We start from the raw sequence: 26,341 nt of genomic DNA on the forward strand, positions 1-26,341 counted from the left end.
ACCTCCTGACTACCAGCTATGGAGTTTTGTCCTCTGTAGGGAACATTAGTTTTTAGCGATTTCTCTGAGACCTTACATGTCACAGTTTAAATCTAGATGTCCTGTACAGAGCACATACAGGGCTTTTCAAAATTGTTTGTCATAAAACAACATCTCAAGAAAATGTTATGGGGTTTCAAATCAAAATATGACTTTTTGTTATGGAACAGGACATCAGTTTCCTACATGTCCACTGTAGAGGACACCGGGACTTAAAGCATGTTTATTACACATTTTGGAAGACACAACAAGTGAATAGGGAAAGAAATTATATTTCAATTTTGATATGAAATATTAGATATTATTATGAAAATCTTGCCAATTATCACTCCCATTATTACACTTACATGAATATGCAAATTAGATACATTGTTTATAATGGGGAAACCCATTCATGGCCATTTTACACACATTTTGCATAAAGAAAAATTGTATATTCTGTATGTTTCATAACATAGTTGAGAATCATTTTTATATAAAAATTGGTAGAAAAATATAATTTGATTTGTGATTAAAACAAAAAAATTTTTGTAATTTTATGTCTATTAATGTATTTTAATTTTTTTTTTAAATATGACTTTTTAAAGTCGTGGTGTTCTACAGAGGACGTAGCATGACGTATGAATAAAATATAATTTTTCAAAAATATTGAAGACACTCCATGGTTGTTTCCTATTTATTTACACACAGTCGAACTGTTCAGATTCGCAGCGATGCACTATCGCTCTATATCCAGCCAGCATCAGCAAAGCTTAACTAATTTTTATGGATGAAATCAGGTATAAATGGTATAAATAGCTATAATGAATACATATATAAATAAACAATTGCAGGTTACCACTTCTTACAGTATAGTGTGACTTTGCAGTCTGTGGTTTAGAATTGCGTCAGTGTCCACAGTTAAAAAGATGACTGTGCCGCCAATTTTCAAACCCTGTGGAGATCTGTTTTGTCTAATATTTTGAGACATGACACTTGCTGTGCACAATGATGTCAAGGCAGTTTGTCATAATGATTCTCTCTCCGGCTCATCTGACAGACTGTCCCTTATTCCCCATGTAATTCAGCCAATGAAACGTAATTAAAACTCAAGTGGAAAAAATCCTAACGACTTAGGTAAGCGTGAATAGGGAAAAAAAAGTAATGCAATGAGTTCCGGCGAAGTACATATCTGATACCATTAAGCACCATGCCCCTAAAGAGCCAACAGACCTGTTTGTCAGCTGTAATTGCTGCATGCTTTATTAAAAACCCCATCCGCTTCAATTAACAGCGACTTCCAAACACTTCAACTACCTTCTAATCTTGTTAAGATATTTAAACAAACAGGCATCAACGATTAGGAGTTTTAACAGACTAGTTGACATTATCCAGGTTTATAGGCTTTCGAGATCCTTACGAGATTTGATTGTTTGAAATTTAAGATCTAAAGATCACATCTCTGTGTTTGTGCTGTTGTTTGTGACATCCTGTAGACCGCTTCGCCTCAGTTGGTTCGTGGGGAGTTGGCAGTTGACATGGTGCTGTCGCCAAAGGGAACGCATTGGCGCTGACAGGAGAGACAAAGGTGCAAATTGGGTGAGGCTGGACGCAACACTGTGAGTGTTAGTTCAGTGAATTTTCTACATCAGCAAGTTGTCTTACACACAAGGGAGAAACAACGTGCGCACGTGTTTGTGACAAAATCTTCAAGCGGTTCAAGACTCACACCGTCATTTTCATTTCAACTTTTTGAACACTTTTGAAAAATGTATTTAAATAATTTTATATACACTTAAATGACATGAAAACTCCAGTCTTATCAGTAGCCTAATAAAAGCTGTTCTGTTTTACATTTAAAAATATCTGTATACAAAAACGAGCACTAGTAATTTTCTGTCATCCGTCAGGTTTATGGACATTTCTTTTAATCCTAAAACACTTGCAATGCATCCTTTAAAATACGTGTGTTTTACGGAAAACTAAGCTGCATTAGAAATCGCATAGGCCACTCCCTGACTATAGTTAGCCTACTTCTTTTGAATAAGTAGGCTTAAAAACTACGTTCTATATATAGTATGAATGTGTCTTGTATGAATGTAATGCAGAGGTAATACATACTTCATGTTGTCATTGTCATGTGACCTACCAGCCTTGCATCATTTCACTGCCATTACCAAATCCTCTCCCATGGCCTCATGGGATAGTAAAGTGTCCATCAGATGCACTTGAGGCTCACTGGAAATAGTAGGTCATCCGGGTACTCTTCACCTACTGTTTTTACAGTTTTTAAAATGTAAAATATTGTATTTATTAAAGCATGACCGACAATTTACAAGTTGATATGAGAACAACCAGGAGAACGAGAGGTATGTTTGCTGACTTTAGATAATTCCGACCATAAATAAATAAGGTGTCCCATCCATAATTTGATATTAATTAATTTGCGGGGGTGAAATATGCAAGCTTCACCAACAGAAGTGTGATTTAACGGAGAGCAGGTGTGCATTGCCCTTCATCATCACAGTTCCCCATCCCCTAATTATGCTCGCTATGAAGCGCTGCCATCAGGAGGCCAGTTGCAGTTGATGTATTTTTAATCAGAGCTGTTAGCATCAGTGATGGATGCCCATTGACTAAAACTGGCCGTGGAGAGAAGGGGGGCTCTGTTATCATGGTTGCCAAAACACTTTATACAGATGTTCTTGCGTATGACCGAACACAGGATACACAGGTAACATTGTAGACCCTCACCTGTGGGCTCTGCATCCTGCCTCGTGGGGTGTACAGAAGAACATTGTCTTTGACAGCGTAAGTGCCAAACTGAAATGCTTTGTTCTGTGTTTGCAGATCGGCCTAGAGACTAACAGCCATGTCACTGTGTAAAGTGTATGGGCTGTAGGCCCTGATTCATTCATACAAATTTTTAATATTCAGATTACACATTCACAAGTTCATACAAATCCTGAATCCATAATGCTTAATAACACTTTCTCCAGTGAAAGAGTCGTCTTGTCTGAATCAGGTGAGAAATATGCACAGATCAAGCACCATCTAAAAGCCAAACTTGTTTAAAACAAATATTTAGGTGAAAATTAATGTGAGAGCACAACAGGGGATGTACTTTTTTAGTGGAGGAAGCATTATTATGGATTATGGGCTCATATGTAGATCAGAAGCTACGGTTTAAACAGAACATCTTGATGGATTTGTTTCTTATAAACATGCATTTTTTGCTTCAAAAGATGTTAACTGATGTACAGGTGTTATGTGGATTACTTGTGGGTTATTGTGATTTTTTTTTTTATCAGCTGTTTGGACTTTCATTTTAATATTACAGTGATGTAATATTAAAATTCTCCAAATCTGATGAAGAAACAAACTCATCTACAACTCAGATGGCCTGAGGGTGAGAACATTTTCATTTTTAGCTGAAATTTTTCTTTAGGGTTTGACCATCATGCTTAGTTTTTTCTTACAAATCACATTTCGCACTATAAGAATTACTTTTTCTTATGAGTTCAAGTTGTGCTTTCTTTTCCTAATCGGTTTTGAGGGACTAAGTTACAGATGAGATTCTTGTGAAATCAGTGTTTATCATGTGACTGTTGTGGCCCCAGGGGACAACACAATACCCATTTTCCCTGCTCCATAAGCCTTTATCTGTTATTACTCTTGGCTTCTCAACTCTTATGAAAGTCTGCCTGTGTATATATTGAGTATATATATCGCAACAATGTTCATCAAAAAGTAATAGTAAAATAGACATAGTTTTTTCTGTGTCACAGGTGCTCTTGCATGGAAATACTTGTCACAGTTGTTTTAAGGTTCTGGCTTTCTGAACTATCCTTTATCTAAACCCACACATACAAGCAGAAGTCAAAGTGCAGGTCATCAGTTCTTCACTCCTAGGGTAGATGAGGCTTTAGTGTTTAGCTCATAGACACAAAAGCAAAGAAGCAAACTGCAGACTTACATGCAGTGAGCAACAAACTAGCCTGTAGACAGAATTTACTTTCATTGCTGTCCATTAGCCCCTGAAGACCTGCTGTTATCTTAGCCTCCCACTGCTGATGCTTATTTTTCATAAACTGTACCTTCATTCCCATTTCGCTATGATGATAAATAAACCACAGAACAGAAATTTTACACAATACAATTCTTATTAGTAGCCAGCTTTGCACTGTGTTATGTTGTCAGTAATGTAGCTGAAATGTAGGTCTAGCTGCATGTTAAAGCTTCCATAGTGTGTATTTAAGCATAAAAAGGAGTGCATGTATGTTTTTTTTTTCAACTGTGTGTGGCCTCACCTCAACCGTGAGCTAAACTCACACAGCTGTGTGGCTCCCCTGAGGGACAGAGAATGGCCAACGGAGGCACTGACCGAGTGCAGAGCTATTGAAATCAGATGGGTTTTTTTTGTGTGTTTGGGTAAATACAAACGATAAACAAGAGATATAAAATATCCTTTTGATAAATATGAGAATCTATCCTAAAGACTTGAGACTCCCTAATTTATTTATTTGTTTGTTTTTGTTTGTTTGTTTGTACAGGGACAAGTCACTATATATATATATATATATATATATATATGTAACAGTCTTACAGCTAAATTTTAACCATAGTCCTGGGTGGCAGTTACAACAGTGCCATATAGAGCAGTGTTAATTCTGATTTACATACACACAATATTATACAATACATTATAAAATAATTCTCACATGACTGATTTTCCTTTTGCCATTTTGTACACATAATTTAAACTTTTTTAAAGTACCACTAATTTAGAGAGTGTTTAAAATCTGTTGCTTTAGAAGTGTTAGCCTTATTCAACAATGTTGAGAGATTAAGATTTTGTTATTTTTGCTTTCTAAAGGGAACAGCTAAATGAAACAGCTGCTTTTCATAATATGATGGTAATTGCATTAGTCACTCCCAAATGAAAATACTGTCATCAGCTCACCCTCATGTCCAAACCTGTATGAACTCTATTGATTTCACAGTTGTTTTATTCAGGATATCCACAGAAGAATGAAAGTCATACAGGTTTGGAACAACATGAGACAAAATATTCATTTTTGGGTAAACTATCCCTTTAAATCTTGACATTTGTGCGTCTTTGTTTAATATGTCTTATTTATTTGGATTGAAGGGAGGACAGACATTTGTGAAAGGTCAGACTGCTTTAAATATACAGTCTGAATGTTTTATTTCTTTATTATGTCATTAAAGCATCTAGAGGGATGACATACATATGACGTCTCAGTGTCCTATGTTGTCAGTATTAGGGTTATTGTTGCATTTGCTGGAAAAAAACAGAGAAACTGATGAGCATTTTGTAATTTTATTTTGTATGTTAGTGCTAGTGAGAAACTGCAAGGGATGAAGCATATCTTGCAAGCACACTTTGCTTGCTGTGTTAATACAATTTTGAAGGAGTGAAGGAGTGATGCAGGCATACTCTGAACTGCCCTGTCAATCAAAGAACCGTTTCCTCTGAGTGCGTTTTCCATCTGTCAAGGGTCAGAGAGTGAAGATGCCCCCGTCTCTCCATCTCCTCATAGGTGAATCACTACCTTGTGCTTTTTATCTGGGCATGACCTGTTGCTAGGTAACCCTGGGTCACAGCTGTACGAGGAAAGTGGAGCTTCTTTTTTTATTTATTAGCGAGTTATAGAGGAGGCAGGATGTAATTTATTAGTTTGATATTGCCAGGCAGCTCAAGTTTGAGATTATAAAGGGCTAGTGGTTGGAACAAAGCGTATTCAGGATGCGGGTTGTATTTTAGGAGCACTTATGATGTTCAGATGTGATATACAATCGAAAGAGACTGATAAAAATGAAATCTTGGGCTATGTTTGATGCATCATATGGCATAGTGCTAAGGGATCAGAGCTCAGAATGTCGATTCTGGTTAATTTTGGGGAGAAAAATACTCACTGGTGCGTTACTGTCCATAGTTTAATTTCTAATTAAACTTATTTCTATGTGTATGCATGTAGGATTTATATTAGATTTTTTGCTTTCTCAATTTTCAAAAAATAAAATAAATGTTACAGGCCATTATTATCAATATATGTATCTAGTGTGCTTTTAAATACACTCTGAAGTGCAACATTTTTTGTTGTTGCACATTACTGGGAATAGGTTTAAAAGATGAGTTCTTCAAATGTGAAATTGTACCGACACAAGAGAAAATGTGTGATGCTTTTTTTCCCCTATTGATGTGCTCCTGATTTATCTCTGCACGATGATGCGGCTTTAATTTGTGCCGCATCTGTTGCAGTTTCACACGCCTGTCATGAGCGAGCGTTCCCATGTTTACCTTGTTGGCCCTTAATGAAAATGCCCTGCCTTATCACAGTCTTGCCGAAACTAAGCAATCGTGCTTTGTTAAATTCTGCACTAATGTGTGTGATGCATTTTTTTTTTTTTTCAGATCGCTCCTTTAGGCCATCTCTGATCAAAACAAATGCACCTGCACTTTTTGCATCTGCCACTCCCTCGAGACCTGTAAAAATTGACTCCCTGGCTTCCTCTACGAGGCAATTATGAGCCATCTGTTCCCGTCTTGGTAGCTCCAGCTCGTTTTGTTTCTACGATTGTTCCTATAATATTATGCACGCTGAAAGAAAGAATTAGTGAGTATGGAAAATTGTACATGGAGGTGATGCATTTAATCTGGATATTGCAACTTTTATGTTGGTGTGGAGATGAAGAAAAGACAGCACCACTTAAATAATGCAGATTTAGGTTGTTAGTAAAGTACTGAATATTTTCTGAAACATCCTTTGATCAGCACTTGTACTATATTTCATGACAATTAATCCTGTATAAACCCCCTTGGCATTTTTATGCAATATTTGTTCTCCCTCTCACCTCATTGTTCACTGTCAAAGAGACACAGGGCAATAAAACATGTTTATTAAATTGTTTGCAGTGCAGGTGCCTGGAAAAGATTACTTGAAAGCAGTAGCAATAGGACAACAGTATAGAAAACAATACTTGAAATAAGTCATGGCATGCAAATAATAACAACAATTACTCATGTGAAAGAAATAACGGGTGATATCCACCAACAAGGTAGAATTTCTGTTACAACTGCGTTCATATTTCAGCAGAAAATGAACAAGTCATTGTGAAAAAAGGCCATGATGTCCCATAGACAGAATGGCTGATCAGGGAGGAGAAGATGGAAAGAGGGAGAAGCACGTGGAGAGTATGATGGACAGATGTAGAGGAGGAGAGGGTAGGGGGTGAAGACCACAAAATGAGGTAAGTGTCTGCTCTGATAGGTTGGCTGGATATATAGCGGCCTCAGTGTGGTTTTATGCAGAGTGAATTGACTGTCAGGTCTGTTCATCTCATATAACCCTGTTGGAGGCAGAGGACTTTATCACACTGCATCTACACAAGGAGACAGAATTTTTCAATTTGGAATCACTATTGAGAATGTCATTTAGTGCAGGACACAGCATATTCTGTGTCCGAGAAGCCACTTTTCAGCGTCATAAAACTGAACCCTAAATGCATAATCTGGATATAATGACATTCAATATTCATAAAATAAATTCTTTCCTTTAAAATTACTTCGAGTGAAGGTTTTCCAGGAAATTTATTGTTGTTCGCTTCTTCATGTTGGTGTTACATGCAAATAATATAAATATACCTATTGTTTGTTTAACATTGGTTACTGCTTTGTTGCAGTCTTTTGGTTTAGATGACAGGCTATGACAGCCAGTAACAGCCGAAATGACACAAGTTCTCTGAAAATACTGCTTCTCGCACGATAACAAAAGGCAAGGATGAAATTGAAACATTATTCTGAATAGGCAATTGAAGTTGAAGAGTGTAATATTATTTACTTTAAATAGTTCCTAAGAGCAGGGATTTTAAAATCAATCAGAGCAGCATTTTAAAATCAGTAGGAATTTACTGTTTTTAACTGTGCGGTAAATTGTCAATGTAATTACGGACTTCCGTTAAATGTATGTATTTATAAGATGGCAGCATTAATTTTATTTTATGTCAAAAAAGGTAATTTAATGTCCTAAATTGCATAATGTCTCAGAAATTGTCTCGATCTTAATATCAATACATGACATAGACTCTGTATTTATTAAAGAGTTTTTTTTTTTTTTTTTTTTTTTTTAAAGTTGGCTTGTCTGGTAAAGCTATGCGCATCTTTATACTTGAGGATCCGCGATAAGCATTTACACTGGAAAAAAAGCGTAGAAACAATTTTCAGTATTCACATTTGTCACTCATTGCTAGTGAATTTCACACACAATTACAAAGAAAAACATGTTGACTTAAACGTCAGATTTTGTCATAATCATTGTTGCAACTTAGAAAACCATTTTTTTGCAGCGCAGATGTGACAGAGAGCAGCAGTTTTTTCATGATCAGATCAGATGGCCAAGAATAAAATCATTTCAAGCCTGTTGTGTAGTCTATTTTAATATGAACTGATTGAACGCATTGTATACTTTTTTTTTCTTAGAATGCAATGCTTTTTACAGACATGTTTGAATACTTGCGTGTGGATGTGTTTAAAAGTTGACGAAATTATGATATGGCTTGTCCTTTGGTGACATCTAGTGGTGATTATTTAAAATCTCAAATATGGATTTGCTGTCAAACCTGAATTTACTTTTAAATTGTAACAGATTATGCACGATGACGATGCATCATTAAAAGCGAATTACAGACATTATCCCAGTAAAAGAGATTCATCTGAAAGGTGAAAATATTATATCACTTTTATACAGGCATATGAATTTCTATATATTAAAATACTCATACTTTAACTTAAGATTAAAATAGGGACTGACTAAATTTAACAAATGTTGAAGATGACATGATGAAATTTAAAAATAGGGTAGCCACTGATCAAAAGTGATGAGAGGAGATTTTTTTGGTGAAGAGAAAAAAAAAGGTGGGGGAGGGGGGATCATCTTGCCGTGGGATCATCTTGCCCTACCCCATCTGACCCTACTTACAATATCAAGAAACACAACGAAAACCATTTTTTTTTTCCGTTAACAATGTAATTAATATTCTGTTTATTAAAAGTAGGCCTGTATTTCTCATCAAGTTAGTGCTTTTTAAGCATTTTTAGTTGTTCTTTTTATATTCAAATAATTTTCAGATCATCAGTCATCAAAGCTCTTCTTTCTGCGCTGAACACTGCAGATGTCATAATGTCATGATACAAAAGCAAACAAACAAAAACCTAAGTAACTAAGTGGGTGAATTACATTATTTTTAATTAGTCCTTCCATAACACTATGACTTATTCATTAATGCCGCATTCCAGACAAGATTGGAAGTGGGAACATCCAAGCTCCATGATATAGCAAGCCATTTTAACGTTTAATCTATAAACCATACAATAATCTGTTTTCATGCTAGTACTTATTTTTTTTTTAGATAATAGCATCTTTTCCTTTAAGTACTAGTACTTATTCATTAGCTTCGGGTGCCTAATCGTAGTGTTTATTTATTTAGTGTCTGTTGTAAAATTAAGGAAGTGGAAATAAGGAGATGGATGCACTTTTTTTGGAAACACACACAGAAAAGAAACAATCGTTTGTAAACAGAAAAAGTATTTCGTCAGTCAACACTAATTTTTTAAACATAGCCTTATGTATTTGTTGGTCATTGTACGAGTGACCTCTGGTGGCAGGATGCAGAAAAGACATTTTATTATTTATTATTTTCCTGTTTGTGCCATTATATTTACTTGTTTGGCAGTTTGCATGTTTCTTAAATGTTATTGTTCATTCACTAGAATTGTTGTCCCAGTGATTCATCACTGGCAGCAGGAGTCATTCTGGTGTCACTGTTGGACAGTGTCACTTTAGAAAAACTATTTATACACTTTTAAATGTCAAATTTAATAATATATGTGTTATTTTTGTACTGTGGATTATTTGCTCATCCATTTGCAAATTTTTTTTTTGAGGAGGCACTGCCTCCCTTGCCTCCTCTGAGGAAATGTCTCTGCTTCAGTGGAAGGCTACATGCAGAGAAATCTTCACAGGAATGTGGGAGGAGAGTGCATGAGCCAATGGAAACAGGGAGATTGGAAAAAATGACAGTGGGGCTTTCTGTGTAAACACAGAACATGAGACACCTGTACTCAGGTAGGATGTTTACCCTTTTTCTTAGTAGGTCTTTCATTAAAATAAAGTAAATTAATAACAATGAAGACACTTTTGATAAAACAATTGTGTATATAGTTATATAATTGAACAATTGTATATATAGTTATATTATTGACATGTTAAATATGTCCTTATTTTGTGTGACTATTTAGTTTTATCAATGAATTTATATATTGAATATTACATTTATTTCTCTTTTTAGATTAAGAATGTTAAAACATGCATGTTGTATGGGTACAATGATTTAAAGCCTTTTTCAATACAACTTTAAAAATCTGTAGAATACACAGTAGTTAGCATTTCTGCAAACAAAACCTGTACTCTATTTTTTTTCTTCAAACTATTATTCCTTTTAAATCTACTAGTCTCTTTTTCAAATCTGATTTATTTTGATTATACAAATAAATGTTTATTCCACATTTCTGGTCACTAATGCTATGCAAGAGCTTTAATAGGTTAGCAACCTGAGCCTTCATTCATCTTTAATGTGAATGAACATGATAGGGCCCAAGTGACCAGACACACAAAGGATTTGGATTTTTAGGTCTCTTTTGTCCCTTATGGCACTGGTCAATATTCAAGCAAATGTGTTCTTATGTGTTATTGTTGTTGTTGATGATGATGATGATGATTGCTGTGACCTGTTGCAGAGTATGTCACTGATTGTTTCACTTGTTTATGCAATACTATTCTAGATTATGTATATATATATAAAGTAAAATAGTATTTAGTTCAGTAAATGAATTGGTGGATTATCATTCATCGTTCATTCAATCACTGGAGTCAAATATTTCCAAGAAGATTTTTATTTTGCTAAAATGCCACTGTAAATTTGATACTTTTCACCTTTCGTTGCTGAACTAGTCCTGTTTTTTGCTGGACAGGGTAAATGCACAAGGCTGATAATGTGTGAGATTCCATATCGATTTAGACTAATTATATCTGAAATTCCTGTATTCAAATTTCATAGACATTGCAGAGACCATAAACACACAAATTGTAACCATGTCAGTCTATGGCCATGGTATCAGTTGTCAAACTCGGGAGGCTAAAGGCTTTTGTGAGACTGTCCTAGTTCTTAGTTGCCCCAAGTGGTTATCAGTAAAATGTGTGTGACTCAACAGAAGACTAGTGTTCTGCTAAAAAGACACTACAGAGGACTGTATTACAAAGTGATGACCTCTCCAGCAGGGAACGAAGCAACCAAGGCATACAATAACTTATTTGTATCGTTATGAAAGGATTACAAAATTGCAAAATGTGCCTATAGAAACATTTCACTGCAGTTTCCAGTTGAAATGAACTCTAGTGGCATTAAAACACCAAAAACCTCTATTTCAATTCCCACAAGTTATGATTACAGGGCAGATTATCAATTAAAAAAATGTATTAACATATTTTGCACACTTCCTAGCACAATACTGTGTAATGAGCTTAAAACACCTTTTGCCATAGTGAATGATTTGTAAACTAATAAATTTTGATTTCTGCATCACATAACCAGCTCCATATGTACACTACCAGTCAAAAGTTTTTGAAAAGTAAGATTTTTTTTCTCTTCTGCTCACCAAGCCTGCATTTATTTGATCCAAAATTGAGCAAAAGCAGTTATATTGTGAAATATTTTTACTATTTAAAATAACTGCTTTCTATTTGAATATAGTTTACAAAGTAATTTATTACATCAAAGCCAATTCTGTTATCAAAGCCAAATTTTCAGCATCATTACTCTACTCTAGTCATCTGAAAAGTGCAGCGAAATGTACCCAGAGCATCATATTTCAGGTTTTGCAGAAATGTAGGCAAAGTCACGTATTTCCAGTATGGTTATATGTAGTTGTATGTAGTATGTGTGTAGTATTTTGACACAAGATTTTTTCTTTCTTGTTTTGTCAGTGAAGCTGAAGTTCAGAAAGCCCCCTGCTTTAGAATGATGCTGCTTGGCTCACACTTCCACAGGAGACCTTTTCCAGCAACTGTATCTCAGCCAGTGTCCAGCACTCCTGTGTGTCTTTCCAGTTCAGTGTTTGAGAAACATGAGGACTCCTCCCAGTTTCTCAGCTCCTTTCCTACCTGGATAACACAAGCACTATGTGACCTATCACAGAGTGAGCAAGAACTCCAGCAGCTAAGGGAATGGCAAACTGCAGAAGTGGACAAAATTAACCAGGGTTTGGATTCTGCTATACTTGGAGCTCAGAAAGAGGAACGCTACCTGCTGGAGAGAGTGAAACAAATACACAGAAATACCCAGCAACAGATGCAACAGATAAAAAGAGAGAATGCAGCCGCAGTTCGGGTAGGACAGTCCTTGGTAGACAGGCAGCTGAGAAAGGTAGGCCAACTGAGAGAACAGATCCACATGTGGGGTAGATGTCCCAGTGGGCCCAATAAAAGTCAGTTACTGAGAGGTGTTCGGGAGCTGATACAACCATGGGAGATCTCTCTCTCTTTGAAAAACGTACATTTCCAGCCTTGCCAACAGCCAAGTACCATACCTTTTGGGGAAGTTGTCGTACAAGAGAACAACGTGAATTTTCCAGTCGGTGTGTGTGGACCACAGGGTCACAAGTGTGCTATCCATTCTGGAGATTTGGCACATGAGAACCATGTGGCTGTATCTGAACAACTACATACTCCAAGTAATGGAACTTTAGGTGGAATGGACAAAGAGTCATCAAGGACAAATACTGGAACCTCTCGTGTTGTCAGGAAGATTCGTATATCAACAACTGAAAAGAATGCATTGGGGGAAGATGTAAAACTGCCAAGCCCAAAACCACAAAAGCTTTTGGCTTCCAAACGGGACAATTCTGAGTCATCCCAGGATGAAGACCTTGAATCGCCCAGTTCTGACATCCGTGGAGATGACCTGTTTTTGGCTATCCATCCAATGTCAAACAGAGGAGAAACTGAAGAAAACTGCCCAGTAACTGGACAAAATGGAGTCAGAAAACACTCGATCTCCAAAGACTACAGAAATCAGAGGACCCTGCTCCCAGTCTCTAGGAAAGAACCTTCCTGCCCCCCTGAGGAGAATGGGCTCAAACACTATAAAGGAAGTCAAGGATTCAGAGGAGGAATGTTGTATTATGTTAATGATAATATATCACCTACTAAGTCTGATTACAAAGGTGCTAAATCAAGCTATCACAGCTATTTTGATCTTTCATCTAAGGAAGCAGCACAGTTAAGTCAATGCCCTGGTGAACTAAGACGACCCTCCTCTCCAGCAGATAGCACTGATTCAAGCTACACGTTCACTGTCAGGTCAGCAAGCAGTCGTAGTGAGTCTATGAAAGGAGAAAAAAAACGGTCTATCTCTACAGCAGACCTTTCTGCCAGAGGTCGTCCTTTGATTAACAGAAAAGGAGAGAACCTAAAGAGAAAGATGAACCGCTGCCTGTCAGAAAGTCCTCCTAGTACTAATTCAGAACAAAGGTCTAAAGTTTCTGAAAACTGGGAATCAAAAGACCATTCAACAGCAAGCTGCTCTGAGGTTTCCAGCAGAATTTGCAGATCTTTGTCCATGTCTGCTATAGAGGGAAAAGCTATGCAGCAAACCAGATGTGAGCAGAAGAAAGACAAACAAAGTGGACAGAGAACAAATGCGGGGCTATTTATGGTTGAGGAGGAGAAGAGTACTTTAAAAGTTGGACATCTGGTCAAGAAAATTGGCAAGCAAGGATCAGGACGCACTGACTTCACCTTACCCAGTGGAGTTCATGCCACTCCTCAAGGGCAGCTGTTTGTGGTGGACTGTGGAAATGTCCGTGTGCAAATAACTGATCTACAAAGAAATGTTGTGCAACAAATTTCTCCTCCAGCATGTGAGGGCACTTCCAGACATTGCCGTAACTTCTTTGATGTCGCTGGTAATAGTAAGGGCTTAATAGCCCTTACTTGTGCTGCTGAACGTGTACTCCTGGTGTTTAGCCGCCATGGCCGCCTTCTGCAGACCTTTGGAGGATCAGGGTCAGTAGGTGCTCAGCAAGATCTGGAAGCTCCAAGAGGAGTCACTATAACACAGCAAGATGACTTTTTGGTGGCAGATATCCGTCGTGGTACCTTAACAGCCTTGAAGCTGGATCCTAAGACAGGAGCTAAGATAGAGTGCACAGTTGTTACAGGCTTCTGTAGGCCTTACCTGGTGGCAACTTGCTTGACATCTGGTTTGATAGCTGTCTCTGAAAGGGGCAATGAAACTGGACGGGCACCTTGTATAAAGGTGCTAGAACCTGGGTGGAACACCATTCGTATCTTGGGTATCTGCTCTGGCATGGGTCCTGTCCTTTCGAATCCTTGGGGCATTTGTATTGATGCAGATGGAGATGTGCTGGTTGCAGACTGGGGAAAGCAGCACTGTGTTGTGCTTTATCCTGCTGTAGGTGTTGGTCGGTCTATTGTGAGTCAAGGTCTGAGCAGCCCTAGAGGCCTTGCTGTGCTGCCTGATGGCCACCTTGTAGTATCAGACAGCATGAACCACTGCATTAAAATTTACCGCTACAAGTGAAGTTTACATGCTGTCAGTAACCTTCAAATATGACTTCCTTATTAAAAAAAAAGGGTGGATTGGGATTGTTTGACCTCTACTTGATTAATCTATTCTGTTGAATATCATATATGACCTAAGTAGTGTTAAGAATGTTATCTAGATCTTATCTAGAAATTCTCTCATTCATGCAGAGATGTCTAAATAATAATAATAATAATAATAATAAATGAACCAGTATAGATTTGATTTAAGGGTATTTGATCATTCAATATTTTAAACCAATTTGTTTTAAATGACAATCTTGCTGTCATTTAATGTCTGTAATCTCTGTTATTGTTATGTTTTATTTAGTTTGAAAAAATATATGGCTGTCTAGATTTCTAGATCTATTTGTTTGATTTTTAGATTTAGTAAAAGCATATTTTATATTTTTAAAAAAGGCTATATGTTTGATTTAAAGATGTTATGAGTATAAGTGCATAGTGTAGGGTGTGTAATTTGGGACAAACACTGCTTTTGGGGGGCTACCTTCCCACCGACTCCAGATTTCAGATTTCAGTTGGAGCTGAAATCTGCAGGATAGTAGCTCTCCAGGAGCAGGGTTGGAGACCCCTGACTTAGATCTTTAAGAATAATAAGCAGTTATTATTCAGAACGTTGTGCATCATCTTTAAAATCTCTATTCAGTCATGTGTTTGAAGATTTAGTTTTTGTCATTTTCTTGATTTGTCTGTGCTTAGCAGTAAAAAATATTTTAGCTTAAAATAAATTATATTATGTAAGACTGAGTCAAGCCTCTTCCTCATGCTGAACAACAAACAACAAATTAAACAACAAAGTAATGTTTCTCAATCTTTGTCTTGAGTTGATAGTGACATGATAGCGGAATGAAGGATGAAAGATTTGATTCCAAACTGTTGCAATCAAAATTATTCAACCCCCTCAACCTGCAAGATATTTTGTTGCCAAGAACATTTCATGAAAACAGTCCAAGAAAGGCATCAGTAAACTATTACAGAAATTTTACACATTCGAGTGATTCTGAGAACATTAAGTTGATGAATAAAATAAAATAAAATAAAATAAAATAAAATAAAACAAAACAAAACAAAATAAAATAAGAAACAAATTGGTATGAAATAAAAAAAAAATACATTATATATTGACATTATCACTTTCATTTTATTTAAAAAAAATCCTCTGGATCTTTCAGAAAAGCTTACATTTGTAAATGAATACAGTTTCTAGGGGACTGAGTAATTGTGATTGCAGTTGTATGTGTGTTTGTGTGTTCTACAAAAACCAAAGACATAAAAATTATATGTTTTATGGGAACATTAGTGACAGAGTCAAGTCAAGTCACCTTTATTTATATAGTGCTTTTAACAATACAGATTGTTTCAAAGCAGCTTTACAGTATTAAATAGGAAAATAGTGTTCATCACTGAATTCAGTGATATCAGCATCCAGTTCAGTTCACTTCAAATAGTATACATTATTGCTGGAAATTAAAGCATTCAAAGGATTTTTATTGGCAGACAAGGATCAAGTATCTTATTCAAAAGCTTTATTTATTTTAAGATTATAACAAATAAGAATTTGGGCTGACAGTGCAAAGACTAAAGGTTTAGTTGTAGTGTGGTAGCAATGGTTACATTAAACAAAACCAGAAAGTTCATTGAAATACCTTACCATTAATGAAATAAGATTCTTGCTACTGGGTCACCAACCATCTGGGGGGCACATGCATGTTTGTATTTATTAATGTATTACTTTATACAGTTAATGATTAATTATCTAAAGTGAGGATTTTGTAATAATGGAATCTTCTTCCCTTTTCTGGACTTTTCTGTCAGTAAATTGTGTCATGTTTACCAAAGGATTACTGCACACACTCAAACATTCATTGCATCCACCCACCAAGAGCACCAATATAAAGGGCCACTGCAGTCCCTGCTTCAGTGCCTTTGGCTGAGTTCAACTAACCTGGATCAAGTGAACAGCTCATTATGACCGTGGTGTTACTTTCCCTGTATGTATGCTTGGCTTTAGCTCTGAGCAACGCAGCTCCAGTGTGAGTATCTGATACAATATCACTTTCCATCTAGAAAGGACTTGCAAAGAGTTCCAAAACAGCCTTTCTTTGTAGCTCTTTCAAGATCATTAAATGCAGTGGTGCAAATATAGCAAGTAGTAATCACAGCACTTTTGACTGTAGCTTAAGGGGTTTGTGTTTTTATGCATGATTTACAGTACATGTAATGTTTTATCCATGTTACTACATGCAGTACAACATTTGCATATACTTCCTTTTCTGTGGAATAAATGTGATTATGAAAAGTAATTTTAATTCATATTTAACCAGTGTGTTTGCATAATCCTCTGTTTACTTGAAAGTTTAAATTTGGTCTATCATTGTTTGTGATGTTGCAGAACACTACAAAGAATGATCAATAACGCAGATACGGACCGGTTAAAGTCCAGCTTTTTTTTTTTTTTTTCAGCAGGCAGCAATTTGCTAAACAATGTAATTTAGCTACACATTGTCTGGGCTTGTTAATGCAGTAATTTAACTAAAAGTTTTACCTTTAAGCTTCTCAAAGTTTAAAGCATTGAAATTTACAGTTACATTTAAATTGTTTTCTTTATTTCAGCCAACATGATAAAATAATGATAAAAGGTAGGTTTGAAAATCTATTGCTTCAGTTTTTCAGATATTCAGACATTCTTGATGTTTAAAAAAAAAATGCCAAATTTCTCTTGCCACACTTCTAAATGCTTTTACTGTTACCATATTGTTATTGTTGGTGGTATGTTAAAGGGTTAAATGTGTTACATTTGACTATCAAGTGGCACTATACAGTACTTACTCAATCTACTGCATGCTCTAGATTTCATGAAGGATAAATTCATGTAATCATATCATCATAGATGCCCCTGAGGGCCATTCACATCCTAAGGGAGAGGACCACCATGATGCCTTACCTGATCGGTGTAAAGGCATTGAGTTTAATGCCATCACTCCAGATGAAAAGGGAAACACTTTCTTTTTCAAAGGTCTGCTATAATAATTCTTTATTTTATTATTCCTCAGTATAATTTACATGGCAATGCCAGGTCAAGTGGAGATTTACAGTTAAGGTTTTTTGTATCCTTATTTTATTTGTTTGTATTTTTATTTATATATATATATATATATTTTTTTTTGTTTGTTTGTTTTTTCTCAGGTGACCATTTATGGAAAGGTTTCTCTGGACCAGCTGTGCTCTCCAACAGCATATTCAAAGAACTGGATGAATATCATCATTTGGGTCATGTTGATGCAGCCTTCCACATGCACCATCAAGATGATCCCAGTGTTCATGACCACATCTACTTTTTTCTGGTGATTTTTTACATCTACATCTAGTCTGCTTCTATACAGAGAGTATAAAAGCAATTTCAAATTAACTTCCATTTTTTCTATGCATAAGAACCAAGAACATATAAAATATTTGTTCACATTGTGCAAACCCAAGCCTATAGTCATTAACAACCACAGACATGCAATTCAGTGCTGATGAGTATTTTTGATTTTCTATTAAGGATAATAAAGTTTTTAGCTATTACAACTACACCCTTGAGCAAGGCTACCCTGTGGAAATCCAGCAGGAGTTTCCTGGCATCCCCAGCCATCTAGATGCTGCTGTTGAGTGTCCCAAAGGAGAATGCATCACTGATTCAGTGCTGTTCTTCAAAGGTTATTGAATTATATTTACTCTACATTCACATCAATAATGACAACTAACTATACTATTTTGAGATTTGGTGGCTTTATAAAGCTATTATACACCAGTCATGGGTATTCCTTGGCATTGTATGCTCAGAATTTGTTACTTTGCTTGCATAGTATATAGTGTGATTTGCATATACTTATATCACAATAAACCTTTTCAGGAAATGAAATTCATAGCTTTGACATCAAGACAAAGTCAGTTAAGAAGAAGGTGTGGACACACTTGCCAAACTGCACATCTGCCTTTCGCTGGCTAGAGCACTATTATTGTTTCCATGGGTACAACTTCACTCGGTTCCATCCTGTTTCTGGGGAAGTGACGGGAATATACCCAAAAGATGCTCGAAAGTACTTCATGAGGTGCGGCGAAGGATTTGGTTAGTCACTTTACTACGTTAGTCACTATGTTAGTATACCTCTAATACGTGTCCTGTTTTAAAAAAAAAAAAGATTTTATCTTGAATTTATTTTTTACCTAATGGCTAGTTTAAATCATTCCTTAGGTCATGGAGGTAACGCAAGTAGACAACGCTGCAGCGAGGTCAAGCTGAATGCCATCTCCACAGACGATAAAGGGAGAACATATGCATTCCAGGGTAATATAACTTTTATTAATGAATTTTTATTAATATGCAAAAATTAACTGACAAAATTTAAATAACTTAAAACTTATACTTCAATTTTACTATGCTTGCAGATGCAATGTACTTGCGTTTAGACACACACCGTTATGGCAGTCACCATTTCCCTATTTCGAGATTATGGAAGGAAATCTCTGGTGGGGTGGATGCTGTTTTTTCTTATGGAGAAAATATGTACATTGTCAAGGTAAAATATGCAATAATAATAATAATAACAATACTAACAACAGTCAGGAATAAATGCAAGGTTGAAGCCTGTAATTTCAGAGTCTTTTCTCTCATTTCTACACTTCAGTTGTCAGTGCTAAGTATTTGGTGACAGAGATTTTTTTTTTTTTTTTTTTTTTTTCCCATGAGTAGGGTGGTCAAGTCTATATCTACAAGTCAGCAGCACATTATACTCTCATAGAGGGCTACCCTAAACCTCTGAAGGAAGAGCTGGGCATTGATGGTACTGTGGATGCAGCATTTTTGTGTCCAAATCAGCACATTGTAAACGTTATACAAGGTAGGAAGAGTATATGATTTTTAACAGATAAGAATATACAGTTGTTCTCAAAATTATTCATATCCTTGGTAGGTATGATCAAAGAAGGCTGTGAAAATAAATCTGTATCGTTAATACTTTTGATCTTTTATTTTGAAAATGAACAAAAATCTAACCTTTCATTGTAGAATAAGAATTTAAAATGGGAGAGATATCTCATAATGAAAAAAAAAAGTTTTTCTCTAATACACATAATACACAATCATACCCTTTTATTCAGTACTTTTTGCATCCTCCTTTCGCCAAGATAACAGCTTTGAGTCTTCACCTATAATGCCTGATAAGTTTAGAGAACATCTGACAAGAGATCAGAGACCATTCCTTCATACAGAATTCATTCAGATTTCCAGGTCCATGTTGGTGGTCCTCTTTAGTTTACCCCACTCATTTTCTATAGGGTTCAGGTCAGGGAACTGGGTTGGCCATGGCAGAAGCTTGGTTTTGTTCTCAGTGACCCATTTTTGTTTTGATTTTGATGTTTGTTTGTGGTTCATTCTCCTGTTGGAGGATCCAACCAAGGCCCATTATAAGATTTCTAGCAGGGACAGTCAGTTGTAAATTTTTTATATGTTGGTATTTGTTAGAATCCATGATGCCAACTATCTGAAAAAGATATCCAGGATCTCTGGCAGAAAAATAGGCCCACAACATTAAAGATACAGCAGTATATTTCATTGTACACATGGGGTACTTTTTATTCCCGTGTGCACCAAACCCATCTTGAATGTTTGCTGCTAAAAAGCTCATTTTTTTGTTTAATCTGACCATAGAACCAAGTCCCGTTTGAAGTTCAAATGGATAAACATTCACAGCCTTCTTTTATCATATTTACAAAGGGTATGAATAATTTTTTCTGTATATACTAAGCATTATGCATTCTCTTTTGTCTCTAGGAATGCTACAGCAATATTGCATGACACGGCAAAGACCTATAGACAGATAGATAGATAGATAGATAGATAGGTAGATAGATAGAAAAAAATGATTCCTTTAGTGTGCCATGCAGTATTGCCATAGCATTTCTAGAGACAAGAGAGAATCCAAATGTAGAAATAGACTTTAATAATTAAATAACAAAAGTTACAGGAATCAGAACTGAGCACCTCTAAACAATAAAGTCATGAAAATGGATAAGACCTAACAGACAAACAAAACACACCTGCTAAATATCAACAGCAAACACGGGATAAATAGGGACTATAAACAAACTAAAAGTCCACAAAACAACAGCACAGACAGACAGACAGAACATGTCATGTATAGCTGTAATATGCTGGTCATTTTAGTCATGACAGAGAAAGTCAGAAACAGCACTTCTGACTATGACAGCACAGGCAGGGACGGCCAATGTGAACTTTTGGTTTATTTCTAGTTAAAAATTCTTAAAAGAAAAAGCATGTGGGTTGCATCCTCTTTTATTGCATATATCCAACAAAATCACTTAGTCCCTTTCTATTGGCAGGTCAGTACACCAGACTTTAGAATGTCTCTTTGTGGTCCACCTAAGTTTGGATTTGATGACAAAACAAAGAAATAGGGCTAGCCCCCTACTTTTGCTAACTTACTTTTGCTACACCTCTGCTACTCCTTTGACTTAATATAAGGCACTTCCTTAGGGTAAAACTCCCTTTCATCCTCTAGAGCAGTGGTTTTCAAATCAGTCCTGTGAGCACCCCCAACACTGCACATTTTGTAGGTCTCTCATATCTGACACACCCATTTCAGGTCTTGCTGTCTCTACTAATGAGCTGATGAGTTGAGTAAACGAGAGGTGTTGATGCTGATGCCCCGTGTGAATGCACCGTTACAACAAATTAATATCTAAAAATTTTTTTTTTCTTCTACTCACTAAAATTGAAACATTAAAATCAAATGAAACGGCAATAATAAAAATCGACTAGCTAGGTTAGCTGATTACCTTAAAAATACAAAAATATTGGCATTAGTTTGTACTGTTGTTAGCGGATGCAATGAGTCCTGTTATGGTTTTGTCATATATATTCTGACAAATATATATGCCACACATGCTAAATTTTTCAAGCATGGGGAAAACAAATGGAACACGTGGCACAGATTTGTAGAAAATTACAGTAGTGGCAAATAAGTAATCAACAGACAGTTACATGAGTATTTTTAACATACATAATGACAAGGAAATTTATAGTATTGTTAATATTTAGCCAGTCCACAAACCCATTCTCTCAAATGTCTTGGGTATGCAGAGTATTGGTAGCTTATATGGACTGAATGCCCCCGCTGTGAGTGAATATACTATAGCCCGTGTGTTTTCCATGTTGCTGGTCAGGTCATGTCTATTTGTGGTTGTCTTTTTGGTGAGCTCAGTTCTGTCTACTCTGTTTACTTGCATCTGGTACTTTTGTCATTAGTAAATATTCAAATTCCTGTTCTCCTGTGTCTCTCAGTTCCTGACATGACAATTGCCTTATTCTCCCCCTCAGGTCAAAAGATGTATGACATTGATCTTGCAGCCACCCCTCGAGCTGTTAAAAAGGAGAGACCTATTCCCTTCCCTAAAATTGATGCTGGCTTTTGTGATGCTAATGGTGTAAAGGTGTTTATTGGTCCAGAATACTATTTATATGAAAGCCCAACGATTTTAGCTCTGGGCAAAATCAAACCTGCACCTCAAAAGATATCTCCAGAAAAATTTAACTGTGAAGAATAAAAGCAAGGCAAGGAAAGAGCTGATTATCAATCATTATTACAAGCTGCTTCATGATTTTGATTATTACAAGCTGCTTCATGATTTTGATTTTGCATTTCTTGTACTAATAAAAATGACACTTGTCTGGCATATCTTTATTGTCCACTCAGGGTGTTGGTACAGTAACAACAATATGGGCATACTATATTATTTTTGCATGATTGACAGTTGACCCTCAAAGCCTGACCATCTTCCACCAGAAGAATCAGCTTCCTCTTTACCCACCCAGCTCACCCTGCTGAGACAAGTCAGAGAGTCAAGTGTGAAAGGTCAGAGAGGCAAGAATTAAAAAAAATAAAAATAAAATATCCAACATCATCTGCTTCAGTATAGCTTCAAACACTAACTGTCTAATACATGATGGATGCTCTGTCAATTCTTCGTCGTCAGTTAGGAATTTAGGTGTGCTATTTGATGCACAATCTTTCCTTCGAAAGTCATATTTCTAGCATTTGCAAAACTGCATTTTTCCATCTCAAAAATATATCGAAATTACGTCCTATGCTCACAATGTCAAATGCAGAAACGTTAATTTATGCGTTCATGACCTCAAGGTTAGATTATTGTAATGCTTTATTGGCTGGTTGTTCAAAACACTTAATAAACAAACTCCAGCTGGTCCAAAATGCAGCAGCTAGAGTTCTTACTAGAATCAGAAAGTATGACCATATTAGCCCGGTTCTGTCAACACTGCACTGGCTCACCATTAAACATCATATAGATTTTAAAATCTTGCTAATTACTCATAAAGTCCTGAATGGTTTAGAACCACAGTACTTGAGCAAGCTCTTATCACATTATAGTCCTTCATGTCCGCTGCATTCTCAAAACTCTGGTAATTTGATAATACCTAGAATATCAAAATCAACTGCGGGTGGCAGATCATTCTCTTATTTAGCACTCAAACTCTGGAACAATCTACCTAACACTGTTCGGGATGCAGACACACTCTGTACGTTTAAATCTAGATTAAAGACCCATCTCTTTAACCTTGCTTACACATAATACATTAACACATTTCTATAATTCAAATCTGTTAAAAGGATTGTTAGGCTGCATTAATTAGCTTGTCAGTGGAGACCATGTCAACTAGATGAGCCCCAGACACGGATCCCCAGTGAAAACCTTGTTTGAATTGAGTGTTTACTATGGGTGTAACAATACATGTATTGCACTCAACTGTCTGCGAAATGGAGCTTTGTGCTCTTGTATCCTACCTCCCTCATTCGGTACAAATCCAAATATTCCATAATATTTCCCTATTTGCGGTGCATCCAAATGCTAAACTATTATTTATTATGTAAATTACAGACTTCGTACTTCAGTCGAGTTCTAACGGTGGCACAGTGAGGCTGGCGCGCTGATGTTTGGTTCACTGTGTTTTATTTTGATAAAGTACCTACTGCGCTGTCAAGTTAGCAGTACTAGAAGCCTGGAACTGATATGTTTGTGTTCGTGTGCGCCGACGCGATTACTTCAACTTTCCTCATACCAGCAAAATCAGCTTAAACAAAAAACAAATAGGATGTCGCTTTCTGCCATTGGAGTTTCCTTTCTGTCACAAAACTGAACTGAAACTCAGCAAATATAGGCTACATTACGTGTCGCACAGTTTTTTTCCTTGTCTATCAGTTAACTAAATTAAATATATTTCAAGTATTTATTCCTTGTATGTATATATGTACAGATTTTATAGCCTATATATATATGACATTAATTTTATATAATATTTAGTATTTTCACATGTAGGTGGAAAAAAATTGTAATTTGTACTACTGTCTGTTTAAAATAAATGAAAAGAAACCTAGCATAGTAGATTTGTTTTTTTTCTGTTGTACCGACATCGTATCGAACCGTGACCCTCGAACCGAGGTATGTACCGAACCGTGACATCTGTGTACCATTACAGCCCTAGTGTTTACTGTTGTCCTTTTGCATTATTGATGCACTATTTCCTATTTAATACCGTAAAGCCGCTTCGTCACAATCTGTATTGTTAAAAGAGCTATATAGACTTGACTAATTTTACCTTGGACATGACTAGAAAATAAACTACATGTTTGGACATTTCTGTGTGTTATACACAAATAAAACAATGAGGATTTCTCTCAGGTGTCCAACCTTAAAGTTTAAAAATGGGCCGTCAGTGGTTTGGTGGCTTTGCAGTTAAATCTGGCCTCCAACAACCTGACAAATATATTTAAGAAGCATCTATCATCTTTAAGAACCTGGTAAACCCCATTGGGGTGCAATGTTTAAATATAAGTTGTCCTAGAAGTTTTTTTGCAGATCTCCTAAAAACTTTTAACTCATCTTAGGCCTAAGATTACTTTATAGGAAATGGAAAATTGAACAACATTACATTCATATTGAAAGAAGTTCAAGTGAGCTTTATAAGCTTTATTGTCATTCCACTATATAGAGAGTTACAAAGAAACAAAATGTCATGTCTTACCAGGACAACAATGCTACATATTTAAACATATATAAACATATGAAACATAAAAAATATAAACACATATAGACATAAACCTACACATAGTTAACCTATCAAAACAATTGACTGAGATTGATCTCTCCAATATCAGTCTATAAAATGTCATAAGCAAGTGGTCACTGCACCACTATGGACACCCGGCGCATGCGGCAGGGATTACAGAATATCACAGACTATCAGAGCAAGGGCAGGTATGAGAACTCTAACAACCACTTTACATCCAACGAATTCAATTAATTCTTTGCATGTTTTGAGGTTTCCAACAATGAACCAGCAGGCATTGGTTTTGTCAAAGGGAAAACAGAGAGTTCACTGTCATTCACAATTTCATCTGAAGTAGTGGCAAATACTCTCAGAAAAAATAAATACACAGAAATCAGCCAGCCCAGACAAAATCCTCAAAATCTGCTCAGCTGCACTAGCCAAGGTCTTTGCGGATATATTCAACCTGTCTGTCACACAAGCCATGATTCCCACCTGCTTGAAGAGTACCACCATCCTTTCACTGCCTAAAAACAGCAAAGCAGCCTGCCTCAGTGATTTCCGGCCAGTTGCAGTAACACCAATACTGATAAAGTGCTTCGAGAGGATCATCATGAGTTAAATGAAGACCTTTATTCCAGACACCTTGGATCAAATTCAGTTCCCATATAAACCAAATAGATCTACAGAGGATGCCGTTAATGCGACAATTCACAGTGCCCTCACACACTTGAAGAACAAAAACAGTTATGTTCGAATGGTGTTTATAGATTATAGTTCTGCATTTAACACAGTGATTCCATCAAAGCTTACCCATAAGCTTCATAACCTTGGTACACCACCCACTCTTTGCAGCTGGGTTCAGGACTTTCCAACAGGCAGACCACAGACTGTCAAGATTGGAAATCACACATCCAAAACCATTATCATAAACACAGGGCTGTATACTGAATCCCATGCTCTATACACTCATTACCCATGACTGTGTAGCCTTCCAGAATAACAACAGTATCATCAAATTTGCCAGTGACACGATAGTCATTGGCCTGACGAAAAGAGGAGATAAGACAGCATATAGGAAAGAAGTGGATGACTTAGTGGCATGGTATCAGGACAATCTTTCCCTAAATGTCAAAAAAACAAAGGAGATGATTATTGATCCAAGGAGGAGAAAGGAGCAGCATTTGACATTGTATATCAGCAGGATGGAGGTGGAGAGAGTTAGCAGTTTCAGGTTTTTGGGTGTTCACATTACTGAAGATCTGACCTGGTCTCATAATACTACAGAGCTCGTTAAGATATTAATAATAAATTTAATATAAAATGTATATACATTAGAGAAACCTATTATTGATATATCAAACAACATGGGAAAAAACACTCATATTAAGTGTTGTATTCATCATCAAAATGTCAGACAGAGGACTGGAGACACAGGGAAAATGGTGATGTTTGGTGGTGTGAAATGCTGTGAAATGTTTAAAATTATATA

General features: G+C 36.3%; 1 protein-coding gene across 1 annotated transcript; it reads left to right on the top strand.

Annotated features, from left to right (window-relative positions):
* The first annotated feature begins 16,592 nt into the window (after positions 1-16,592).
* Positions 16,593-22,460, top strand: hpxb (hemopexin b). The gene is made up of 10 exons (XM_051115166.1): positions 16,593-16,756; positions 17,337-17,362; positions 17,614-17,739; positions 17,910-18,067; positions 18,268-18,421; positions 18,619-18,834; positions 18,961-19,053; positions 19,155-19,285; positions 19,459-19,606; positions 22,105-22,460. The coding sequence occupies exons 1-10, from the start codon at positions 16,692-16,694 to the stop codon at positions 22,329-22,331; spliced, it is 1,344 nt and encodes a 447-aa protein (XP_050971123.1). The 5' UTR covers positions 16,593-16,691; the 3' UTR covers positions 22,332-22,460.
* Positions 22,461-26,341: the final 3,881 nt, after the last annotated feature.

Source organism: Labeo rohita, chromosome 1 (genome assembly GCF_022985175.1).
Source record: "Labeo rohita strain BAU-BD-2019 chromosome 1, IGBB_LRoh.1.0, whole genome shotgun sequence".
In the NCBI taxonomy this organism is placed as follows: Eukaryota; Metazoa; Chordata; class Actinopteri; order Cypriniformes; family Cyprinidae; genus Labeo; species Labeo rohita.

What these genes read in the sequence shown, in the direction of transcription:
- hpxb (XM_051115166.1), top strand. Translation starts at nt 16,692, where the DNA reads ATGACCGTGGTGTTACTTTCCCTGTATGTATGCTTGGCTTTAGCTCTG. An exon ending in TGATAAAATAATGATAAAAG is followed by an intron (nt 17,363 to 17,613) that starts GTAGGTTTGAAA and finishes ATATCATCATAG; the next exon opens with ATGCCCCTGAGGGCCATTCA. An exon ending in GAGGTGCGGCGAAGGATTTG is followed by an intron (nt 18,835 to 18,960) that starts GTTAGTCACTTT and finishes ATCATTCCTTAG; the next exon opens with GTCATGGAGGTAACGCAAGT.